The following is a 13,148-nucleotide window of genomic DNA, read 5'->3' as shown; positions in this document are numbered from 1 at the left end:
TGGATATCATTAGGACGATTCTAATTTTATTTACTGCTGTTTTGAACAATTCGTAAGTGGTACAGCCAAACCACTCTCTCAAATTTCTCATCCAGGACATTCTTCTACGGCCTGGATTTCTTCGTCCTTGGATTTTTCCTTGCATTTTATTTTGTAGGAATGTGTACTGTTGTCCTCTCATCAGGTGGCCTAAGTATTCAAGTTTTCTCTTTTTTATATTCAGTAGAACTTCTGGCTCGTTATTTATTCTGCGTATTACTTCTTCATTTGTAATTTTATCCACCCAACTTATTCTTAGTATACGGCGGTAGCACCACATCTCAAAGCTTTCAAGATTTTTAATATTCCTCTGTTTAAGAATCCATGACTCAACACCGTAGAGCAAAGTACTGAATACATAGCATTTTAACATTCTAGTTCGTAGATGAATACTAATATCACGATTACAAAATAATTTTTTCATTTTTATAAAAGTAGACCTGGCAATTTAAATACGTCTTTTTATCTCGTGATTTTGGTCACCTGTTTCATTGATAAGGGTTCCCAAGTATTTGTATTCGTTTACTTTTTCAAGTTGGGTACCGTTTATTGTGATACTAGTGTCATTTATTGGATTCTTACTGAAGGTCATATATTTGGTTTTTTTGACGTTCATCCTTATGCCGTAATTACAGATCTCATTCATACTTTCAACTAGATGTTGTAGATCTTCCGCTGTTCTTGCCATTATCACAGTATCGTCAGCATATCGAATGTTATTGATAGCTTCTTGGCATATTTGTTCGCTGTAGATATTAAACAAGAGCGGTGACAATATACAACCCTGTCGTACCCCTCTACGTATTTCTATTTCGTCCGATGTTTGGTCTTCCATTTTTATATTAGCTCGCTGATTCCAGTACAGATTTAATATTATTTGTATGTCTCTGGTGTCAATGTTCTTCCTCTCCAGGATTTCTTTGAGTTTACTGTGGCGTACTTTGTCAAATGCCTTTTCAAAGTCTATAAAGCAGGCGTGTACCTCTTGGTTAACATCTAGGTATCTCTGTGTTAGAACGTTCAAGGCAAAGAGAGCATCCTTTGTACCTAATACTTTTCTGAATCCCATCTGTGTATCGTTAATACCGATGTCTAGTTTTTGATAGATTCGGTTGTGGATGACTCTAAGAAATATTTTAAGCAGGTGACTCATCAAGGAGATTGTTCGATGATCTGAACATTGCATTGCCTTAGTTTTCTTCGGTATGGTGACAAACGTAGACAGCAACCATTCTTGCGGTATTATACCAGTACTGTATATTGTATTGAATATATGCAATATTATGATATGTCCGGACAAGATAAAAAAAGGAAGTTCAGCACACGACTTCAAAACAAGTGTTCAAAACAAGCTTGTCGCATCTTTAAGAATAAACCAGTGAACGACAAAACATACTAACGATTATTACATTGTTCAACTTGTCCAGATGGCAATTGTTTCTTGCGTAACACTTAAGTCCTTTTTACGTTTTATATTTATAAACACCTGTAGACATTGTTCGTACATTTCGAAAAAAGTTTTGTAAACATGCAACATGAGCTAGCTGATCCAATTAATAATACAATCTCGAGATCTTATTAATTATTGTGACCTCCACATCAATAACTGCCTTCATAATAGTGCATTTACATACATTTCCTATCAGTTTTGATTTATTTGATTATTAGCAATTTAAATAAGATGAATGGAATATATACAATGTAATACAAGATCTTAAGAATAGTAATGCCAAAGAAAAAGTTTTCCAAAATTAAAAAAATTGGAATAAATCCTTTGTAAAAGGTATAAAATTTTATTAAAATCCCTAAAGGGCTACATCAGAACAAAACGTTTTCGATTTTATACAAAATCATCATCAGTGTAAGACAGTCTGGATGCTAGCTGAGCCACCAAAGAAATATCGGGGTAGTAACCCTTCAAATATAAAATTTATGCTTTATAGATGCATATTTACATAAAATGCCTTGTGAGGGGCAAATGGCAACAGGAATAATGCCCTAAGGTAAGGTATTTAACTTCCCAACATGTGGGATACAAAAAATTGAGTTGTTTACATTTCGATGACTTTACGGCAGCTAGCATCCAGACTGTCTTACACTGATGATTTTGTAATACAATCGAAAACGTTTTGTTCTGATGTAGCCCTTTTTTTTAATATCTTAATAAAATAGTGATTTTAATAAAATTTTATACCTTTTACAAAGGATTTATTCCAATTTTTGTGATTGATGGTATACAGCCAATTACAGGAAAAATTTTTCTTTCCTTGTGGATTTTCCAAAATTATCTATTTCGTGCTTGGTTGTAGTGAACCGGACCTTCGTCCAGTTTTGGAAATTTGTTTTCCTATATGAAAAATTTGAAGTTATCTTCTCTGTCTCTTTTGAGCTCGGCCAGGAAGAATCAGGTTTTCGTATAGATGAGTGAACAAGCTTTCAAACTCAATTTAAAAAATTAAAAGCGGGTAATTAACTGAGATTGGGAAATTTTTAAGATGTCATGTTGTTCTTATAGTTATATCAAGTGTGAATTTAAAAAAAAAACAGGTTAAATCGTTTTGTTAAATCGTTTAATTATTTAAAGCGGATCCGTCCATTTTTATGTACGTTAAGTTTTCTATTGTTCTGGTGCGAAATCAGAGCCGCTAAAACCGTTCAGTCCACCGTCCGGTTAATGCGTTCACACCGCCGTCCGACTAACCCTCAGAGCAAATACAAGACAGACGTTTTGTTCTTCGCTGTCTTGGTATACAGAGTGTTTCATTAATAATTGTCCATATAGTAACTGGAGAAACCTTAGCACAAAATACAAAGATTTAACCTAAAACACTTAAATAAAATGTGGTTCCTTACTGAGTTACAGGGTGTTTTATTTAAACGTTTAAAAACTATTTTTGCTCAGCATTTTAAGACTGTTCGACGTATCCTTTTCATACTTGGCAGAAAGTGCGACTACTATACACCCTACTAAATTATGATAAACAAACGTTTCTAGCTACTACCAGAGGCGTACGACAGGGGAGTGAATCGTTGACCCTTCTCAAATTCTACGCCACTGGAGGAATTACTATTTTAGTGCCATTTTTACATTCACCAATACTTTCTACGTAAATAATATACTCCTCATTGGTAACGATAAAGTCATTAGTTTTCAAGATATTTGAAGTTAAATATGAAACGGCACAGTTATTTTGATTAATTTATGATATGATTCATAATGATTCAAATTTAAAAATTATTTGTACCCAGCACTTTAAACTATTTGGTGTATCTTTATCACACTTTTCAGTAAGTGTAGGTACTGTACACCCTACTAAATTAAGATAAATAAACGTTTCTAGCTACTACCAGAGGCGTACGACAGGGGATAGTGGCTGGTTGCCCCTTCCCAATTTCTACGCTACTGACGAAATTGCTATTTTAGTGTAATTTTTGATTTTTCAATACTTCTTATGTAAATAATATACTCTTCATTCGTCACGATAAAATGATTAGTTTTCGAGATATTTGAAATTAAAAATGAAGCGACACAATACATTAATCAAAATAACCGTGTCGTTTCATTTTTAACTTCAAATATCTCGAAAACTAATGACTTTATCGTTACGAGTTAAGAGTATATTATTTTCATTGAAGGTATTGGAGAATCCAAAAATTGAACTAAAATAGCAATTTCGCCAGTGGCGTAGAATTTGGAAAGGGTCAACCGTCCACTTTCCCCCGTCGGTCGTACTCCTCTGATAATAAACAGAAACGTTTGTTTAACATAATTTAGTAGTTTGTACAGTACCTATACTTCCTGCCAAGTATGAAAAGGATACGTCGAATAGTTTTAAGATCCTGAGCGAAAATAGTTTTTAAATTTTTAGATAAAACACCCTGTAACTCAGTAAGGAACCACATTATATTTAAGTGTTTTAGGTTAAATCTTCGTATTTTGTGCTAAGGTTTTTCCAGTTACTATATGGACAATTATTAATGAAACACCCTGTATATTTAATATACATAAATTGTACCTGTGATACGTACTAGCTTCTTTGATTATTCGATTTGCTTTTCAACTTGTATTACTTAAACTAGTGGAGTCACTTTAAAATTTAGTAACACTCGAAATTGTAGTTAATTGTTGTTAGTTAACTGGATAAAAAAATAACTGACGAGAAGGCATCTTAAGTACCACGTATAGTAATTGTCTTAAGAAAGTTAAACAACAAGTAATAAGAATAGGATACTAAGATGGCTTCCTCGTGCTTAAAATGGTTCTTCACTAATGCTAAAAAATAGTTCTACCTACTTTGTATCTATCTTATAAGAATATGATTGATATAATTACAAGAAAAGATAAAATTTTCAATATGGAATGATATTATAAGTTATTTATATTTTCTTCTCTTGTAGTTTGTGGTGAATTTAGGTGCAAAGAAATTTAGTCAACTAAACATTTGACAATCATATTGCATGATATTTTAATATTCTATGTGTATTTCTTCTTTTATAACCTTTTTTCCTACAGTTTTCCACGTAAATTGTTTTTTAGGTTTGGACCAAATGTTTGTTCGAAACGAAGTAAAACCTATGATCATATACCTACTATGAAATGAATTGCGGTGGAATCTAGTAGTGAACATAACCTCACAAAATTAAGCCGTCACATCAATATGGCGATGTCTATTATTGCATTGATATATTATATTTGATTTTATTGTACTGCGAACGCAATTTATGACGATATACTCGTATTGTTGCCACTGGATTTCAAGACATTCAAATTCTGATACTACATACTAGACTTTTTGTATTATAACATTCTTGGTAGATCGTCTTTATTATTGACTATCAGAACTACACCATTTTGTAACGTACCATCTATTTTACCTTCTACCTTTTCTTTCTGTTTCTTTTGTTCATTTTCTTTGTACTTGTTCTTCTTTTTTCGGTGCCATATTAAATACTCCTAACGGTATTTTTCACGGTCTTCAGCTAATTGGAATAGTAGTTTGGCACTGCGTATTCCTGTCAAATTGCGAATTCTCTTAAGCCATGACATCTGCTTCCTTTTAATTCCTCTGCGGCCCTCGGTTTTATCTTTCATGATAAGCTAAAGGATTCTGTACTCTGCTTTAACGCTCAGGGAGATGGAACCCATTGAAAGCGGCAATATTCTTCAATTTAAAAGAGCCTCAGTTAACGTATAAAATTGACCTACGCAAATGAGGTCACAAAGAACGGGCTTAAGAAGGCTTCTGCTTCAGTGATAACGGTGATCTTTTGAATCAGACGGGTCCAGGGAAGAAAAAAAGAGATTTAACACCATCTAGTCCACACGATGTCAAGTTCAGGATGAAAAGTGTTACCAAGTAATGTTACCTAGAGGCCGGGCGAGCTATAAGGGAGTGCCTGGCAGCATTTCATCTCAACTTATGGAAGACGGAAGTAAAAAGAAATGACCCAGACGATGACACTTCTGAGTAGAAATACAAATATGAAAGAAACGACAAAGATCACCTCTAAATTGTTGTTTGTCTGATAATATATTTAATATTTTCGTCAGCTTATTTGTTATTGCTTTGGTTCATGTCGTTATTTTTAATGCCCTTAAAGACCACCCCGTATTCTATTTGATCGTATTTTTATTGTATATATCCTAGTAGCATTTTTTATTCACTGGAAACAATAAAGTAGCAACGTGATAATAATTTCAATGCATCAATCATAATATACGAGGCGTAGGTACATTAGAGATGGACTGTAGCGAATACTTTTGGAATGGATGAACCATAGATATTTTACCGGTATGTATATGGCACATCGAACAACCATCGCAAAACAATCTCTTTAGTGACAGGACTATTAAATGCGGGACAATACCACTTTAGAAAGAGGCTATGGAGATAACTGACATCATCTACACCAGCAACTGCTATAGAATGGCAAAATCAAAAGCTTTCTGCCTGTAACAGTTGACTGGTTCAGAAAAAAGTACCTGGAGGAACTTAATTAGAGCGAGAGTAACATCAATTAAAGACAAACAAACCACTAATATTGATCTATGCTAATTTGGAAGACAACTATGATGGTCTAGGAACTCCTTAATATTTAATCTCGACGATTTATGTTTAGTCAGCGATGGAGCCATCTTCTTCATCAGCCTGTTCCCTTTCAGAGGTCACTGTTCCTTAATCTTCTTCGCCACCAATTTCTGAGACAGCTGAAAGATGCAACTTTTTACGACTCATAACGGAAGGGAAAGTGAAAGGAAGAAGAAGTCCAGGAAGAAGAAAATGCTCCTGGCTATAGAACGTAAGAGACTGGACAGACATGGACATACATTCGATACTAAGAACAGCTCAAGATAGCAATTTGCTGTGGTTATAGCCAATCTTTAGTAATGGAGAAGGCACCTATGCGAGAATTCACGAATATGAAGAGTAGGATTCTATGCTCTAGGCTAGGATACCATGCGATGGTCTCCATAGTAAACGTAACCTTAAACCAACCAGCCTGTATTCTGTGAGCAATTTCTCGATCTATTGCCCCATTTTCCGTTATAGTCCTGTCGCCAGGGGGGGTACAACGGCCTCGTTAATTCAGATGGACTTACCCAAGTTTTTTTTATGTATTTTGACCCGTAGAACACGAATTTTTTGGGTAACAGTTGATCCGGATGTCGATAAGATTGTTATAGACCAAGAACTTGAGGAATCAAATAACAGCGATTTTTGGCAAAACAAAACAATATTTTGTATTTTTTGGGTCATTTTAAGCAAAAAATATTTCTACAAGTTTTTTAGTAGGATGCACAGTTTTCGAGATAAACGCGGTTGAACTTTCAAAAAATCGAAAAACTGCAATTTTTAAACCCGAATAACTTTTGATTAAAAAATAAAATAGCAATTCTGCTTAGCGCCTTTGAAAGTTCAAGTCAAATTATGTCGGTTTTGATTATTTGCATTGCTAAAAATTTATTGTGTTATTGTTAAACAAAGCTACAAACAACTAGTGCGTGAGTGATGTTTCTATGATTTCTCATTTAAAATCGAACGAGTAGGTAGAATAGGTACTAGTGCAATCAAGACTATTTCTATGTTACATGCGTTAAAACGCATGTAAAAGCACGGGAAACCCTACGTGTTTATAGCTTTGTTAAACAATAAAAAATAAATTTTTACCAATGCAAATAATCAAAACCGATATAATTTGACTTAAACTTTCAAATGCGGTAAGCAGACTTGCTATTTTATTTTTTAATCAAAAGTTATTCGGGTTCAAAAATTGCAATTTTTCGATTTTTTTAAAGTTCAACCGCGTTTATCTCGAAAACTGTGCATCCTACGAAAAAACTTGTAGAAATATTTTTTACTTAAAATGGCCCAAAAAATACAAAATATTGTTTTGTTTTGCCAAAAATCGCTGTTATTTGATTCCTCAAGTTCTTGGTCTATAACAATCTTATCGACATCCGGATCAACTGTTACCCAAAAAATTCGTGTTCTTCGGGTCAAAATACATAAAAAAAACTTGAGTAAGTCCATCTGAATTAACGAGGCCGTTGTACCCCCCCTGGCGACAGGACTATTATGTAGGAGCTAAGGTATTTAAATTTTCCTACTTGTTCTAGTCTTCCCCAAGCAATTCGATGTGACCAACGATTCCTGTTCCTCCGAACCACATATATTCCGTTTTCAAACTGTTAAATTTAAGTACTTCCTCTTCCGTAGGCCTTCTCCAACATTTCTTTGTTCTCCTCTACTAACACGATGTCATCTGCATGGAGTATTGACCAAGGAGTCCCCTATCTTTCTTTCACTCCCAGGACGTCCATAACATGATTAAACAGTAGTGACTAAGTTAAAAACCTTTATGCAAAACCACCCAATTTCTTATAGAAAGAAAGATTATAGATAGAAAGCTATATGTCTATAGTTCTTTTTGTTTGAATCGATTTAATTAATCAGTTACTCGTTATTCTGATCCTTGATACCGATCTCACGTCCAACCATCTCTACGAGAAGCGATTAACGATTGCAGTTGTTGCATTTTTATCGATTAGCTAACGACAATAAAGAAAAAACTAACCTGTTATTTGTCGTATAACAGCCGTGAAATCGGTAGATCCGATATGATAAGCAGTCATTTGCTATCTACCGCGCAGTTAAGCAGGCCTTAATCACTGTAATATTGGTTATGCTTCTTAATAGATTTAAAAAGCACTGTTTTACATACCGAAAAAAACTATCAATAGAAAAACATTGAAAAAAAAAAAGAAAATAAAAAGCGCATTTGTAATGATAGCTTGAAAATAATAGATGTCATCCACCCCAATCATATTTCAAACTGTGTTATTTATATGGAGCCAATCGCTAGATTATTTTTGAACCGAATTCTTCTATTTGGATTTCCATACAAAATTTCATGTTTTGCGTTGTTTCCTATGTCTTGAATCACAAAGAATGCCATTCTTTGTTGTGACCATTTTTTATTTCTTTTGTAATGAAACAAACATTTTTTTTTTGTTATTTATCTGTCACCTTCTCAAGCTTCCGTAACTATCAAACACTTCCACTGCATCTTTTACACGGCAAATATTCTATTTACCAATATTGAACATCATTCCCTCATATGATCTATTTTTTCTGTTTCTTGCTGTATCCCTTCGAATTTCAGGCTGAGGTTTTGAAATCGTTTGCTCATCCTGTTTGTGATCTTCCCCGCCCTTTTCTATTTTTCCAAGGCCTCCAGTCTACGATTAGATCTGATAATGTGTCTACTAAAAGTTTCCTCTTTAATTCGTTTATGTGTCGTCTTATTATTTAATTTAATCTTTAGCATTTCTCTTTCCCATATACCATTGTCTTTTTATTCTATCAACATTTCTCCATTTTCATACGGACCGTTTACTTATAGGAGCATGCTTTTCGGCGATGTTGTTTGACATACATCTCTAAACCTTTTGCCAGACGGTTAATACTGTTGTCGCACTACTTTCACCAGAAACGACATCGTTGTCTTCCCAATCTAAATATGTCATGTAACGATATGCCTTTACCCTGGCGTTACGCAGATCAACAGCAGAGAATAGTAGGCGCTTCGATACCTGCGCAACCACACACTCATTTCCACTTCTACTCCGAGGCATCCAAATAGGACAGCCGATAACGTATTTAAGGAGAAAACCGAAGAAGAACAATAAGTCTTGCGGCGATCAAGCTCTAGACTCCCTGGCTAACCAGTGTAGTGAACAGGTAGGCCAATCTGGGTGGTGGAACTCTGTAGTGAAGAGATGCGCCGTTCGTAATTAAAAAGGATCCGTGTGGCTGTGGGGTGAACGGTTATTGCCATGTCCGATTCGGAGTTGTATGGGTGTCTGTATAGCTATTGATATTTTGATTGTGGGAGTATTTGTGCTTACACTGGAGTGAAGTGTAAGGAGGTGTGAGCCTGTGCGTAATTGCTTCTTGTATTACATTGCATTTTCTCTTGATAGTAATACATACAATTTTATTTTTCTTGGAACGGGGAGCTTTATAGAATGATATTTTTTTTTAAACTGTATATAAATATCCTGAATAGATTTATTTTATTTTAACCTGTGTTTTACTGAGTTTGTTGTCTTGAAAGAACTACCTACCCGTCATAAAGTGGCGCCCGAGCAAAAGTGCGGAATTGCTCAAGTAAATGTCACAAATTGACGCCAAAAAATTAATAAAATGCCGACAGACAAAGACACAGACTCAAAAACAGGTGCCACGACAAAAGGTGCCTTTCCAAAGAGGAATTACAGCAAGAAGCCGAAAAATGTGTCTCGACGAGTTAAAATTAAGACTCAGAACCTTTTTTAAAGATCGCGGGGAAGCGACAGCAATAATCCCAAAAGTCATTACAAGCTTGTTTCAAGATGAATCCGATTCCGTTACGTTTTTCTACCAGTATCTATTGCCTTTTAGATGTACTTATTCCTGGACGGAATAAGCAGATACCGGGTAGGTATACTGTCAGCTAGGTACCTGTAGAATTTTTAAACTAATCAAAGATACAATCAGATCCATTTTGACAGTATCGGCTTGCTTTATTCAGCTGTGCTACTTCAGTTTTTGAATTTCGTACAAATAAAAGAAAAGTATAGCAATCTTAAATCATATTATAAGGCATCTAAACACATTGCTTCATTAATAGCGCCTAAATTCACCATTTATATCTAAAACTACTAATTTCTACTTATATTTAAAATAATAATCTCAGATTGAAAATAAAGAATACTCAGTGAAATTATTAACTAATACAATCAATAATAAGTAATAATCAACAAATACATTGGCTTAATGCAAGTCACTTAAAAAATGACAACAATTTTATCTATATTACTAATATCTTGCGTCGTTTCTCCAATTTCTTGTTGGTGAAGAAATTCCAAGTTGGTTTACCAAATTTCATATCACACGTAATACGTGACGCGTTTCTTCTTATTTCTTTCGGTAGTCTTTATGTTCAACCTGAGATCAAACTGTAGGGTCTAACAATAAGGAAAGTTAAGAAGAAATAAAAAGGAAGAGGAAAAAGACAGCCATGCTGAGGGTATGTTTCTCTTGGATCTACATAGGAACATGCAGGTCACTGACACACGTGCATACGTCGAAGTCCAACCAACAAAAAAAGGATGTCCGTTAGACCCTCGGCAGAATAGGTCCTGACCGGCCAAAAACACCGTTTACCCCAAATAACATGCAAATAATAATAGATATAATAGAATAGGTACGTCTCGCAAGTTACTCTGTATCTCCTCTTATCAACTTGGCCACCAATATGCCCCGATTTAGTCAAAATTTTACAAAAGGTTTGCTAAACATTATCTAGCAAGAAAATTTAAAAATGATCAATGTCACACAAATCTAGACAACCAATATCCAACCAATGCCCTTGTAAGATCAATAAATGTGTTGTATTGGTCGTTTACATTTGGGGAAATTGTTCGAGCCGCGATTTTTTGAGAAATATTTTCAGAAAGTCTACGAGAAGTCTAAAAATACATATATAGAAGCAGGAATAGCATCATTGCATGCAACTTTAACTTTTGAATACATTTCTCAAAACAACAAAGAGAAATGATGCAAAATCAAACCTTTTTCTTGAAAATATTTAAAAGGAAATTCATTTGAAATGTAAATTTTCGTTTAACTGAAGTAGGTACAATATGCTGCTAGTCCTCACATTTTTCTAACCATAAAAATTGATCACAATTTACAATACCATTATTTTTGTTACATATTATTGGCAGAATGGTGTATATATACGGGTGCCTCGACCAAGTTGATGAAAAGAAAATATTCTTCTACTAAAAATGATTCACAAAGTCCCGAAAAAACATTAGTGACTTTTTGGTTAAAGAACGAGTAAGCTCAAATCACTTTACAACTTTCTAAACTGTTATTATTTCTCCTACTTACTAGCTCAATTCTAAGTCACTCAGTTTTGAGCAGATCTTTGCGAATAGTTTCATCGTAGAAAGTAATAAAACGTAAATTTAATGTTCAAAATGCAAGAAAAATAGGTTTGGTAACCTTCAAAAACTAGTAAAACCAAGGATAATGTATGGAAGCAGGTTAAACTCTTTATTGGAAAGAACGGCAGCTAAGAGAGAGAACAACAAGACAGAAGAAGTTTGTTCCGTTCTTCCACACATATTTTTTTTATTTTTATCAAGTATTTTATTCATTATTTCTTTTCATATTTAATTTAATTAACATATATGTGTGTATGTCTTTATGTTACGTTACCAATACGGCCCTGTAGATACCGCCCCTAACAGACTTAAGGGACGCCAAGCTTACAAAGCCAAGCAGTTTTATGTTTTTAACTCCAAACAAGTATCCAGTGCACTGGAAGAAAAAGAGGCATCCATTCATCATCAAAGGTACCGTCACATATTTTTACATACACACACACACTAAAATAATTTGATAATTTTGCTTATTTCGCCGTAATATATAAAACCAGCACAATTAAAATAAATATATTAAATCTAACTTTTAAGTCAATAGAATTTTAAAATTGGTCCTTTCGAGCCGGATTTAATCTTAAAAAAAGTTTTATGTATTATGGCGAATTAAGTTGTAAACAAATTTATCAATTAATTGAATGTGTGTGTATGTTTGTCTGCTTTGCTTACACTTGTTTGGAGTTAAAAACATAAAACTGTGTGTCATTTATGATGGCTATGACAGAGTATGCGTAAAGCTTTGTAAGCTTTGTTAATTAACTTAAATATGAAAAGAAATAATTAATAAAATACGTAATAAAAATAAAAGAAAAATATGTGTGGAAGGACGGAACAAAGATATTACAAATTTATAAATAAAAATATGACAAAAAAAGTTAAATGGACGATCTTGTAGGACAAGTTATTGTTAAATTGTGATGTATCTATACTTGAAAATCGACTCTGGCCTCTTTGGAATAAATGTTTAATCTGGCTAGACACTCCTTGGTTATACTGTTTTTGGAGACGCATTTACTTTGAAAATATTTTTCCTGCTCTATTATAAAACTAGTAAATTGCGAGGGATTGCTACCTCCATCGGCGGGGTCTTGCTTGCGCTTCCTCTTCTTGCCGCGAGTGGCGTTGGCGCGTGACGACCAATCGGGGTAGAGCTGCATGTGCAATTGCCGCTCGCGACGAGCCAGCTCATAGTATTTGGCCTGCTCCTCCCTACCCAGCGCATGCCACTAAACAGAACAGAGTCAGCAAAGTTTCGTACCGGCATAGGGCACCAAGAAGCCACGCAAGAAATACGCCAATGCCGGCTGCCCCTAAGTGTCACACGTGACAATTGACATTTTGGCCGTCAACGACCCATTCTGCCCGAAAGTATGCACATCGGCAGAGCACCGGAGCAAAGGTGGGGTGATCTTTGCAGCTAACATCCCTTTGAGGACTCCGTCTGGCCATGAATCTAGTGAGGTATTGCCACCATATTGTTTACCATACGGCGATATCTTAGGTACTGTCTGACCAAATTCACTTTGTATTTGAGATTTGGATGTGCACTGGTGTTGACGTTCGGTACATCGGGAACTATCAGTCGTCACGGAGCAAACGTAATTGATTCTACACG

The 13,148-nt window shown here is 34.8% G+C and overlaps 1 protein-coding gene across 3 annotated transcripts in view; it reads right to left on the bottom strand.

Moving 5' to 3' along the window:
* Window positions 1-13,148, bottom strand: part of LOC114346985 (protein pangolin, isoforms A/H/I/S-like) — a 218,491-nt gene that overhangs the window by 46,557 nt on the left and 158,786 nt on the right. Inside the window, exon 5 of one of the 3 annotated variants that reach the window (XM_050661183.1) lies at window positions 12,606-12,759. The exons of the other annotated variants lie outside the window; for them this stretch is intronic. Within the exon in view, the coding sequence (XP_050517140.1) occupies window positions 12,606-12,759 (154 nt within the window). The remainder of the gene's footprint in view (window positions 1-12,605; window positions 12,760-13,148) is intronic. 3 annotated transcript variants of the gene reach the window in all.

Source organism: Diabrotica virgifera, chromosome 9 (genome assembly GCF_917563875.1).
Source record: "Diabrotica virgifera virgifera chromosome 9, PGI_DIABVI_V3a".
NCBI classification, from domain to species: Eukaryota; Metazoa; Arthropoda; class Insecta; order Coleoptera; family Chrysomelidae; genus Diabrotica; species Diabrotica virgifera.
This window is presented reverse-complemented; position numbering and strand designations above follow the sequence as displayed.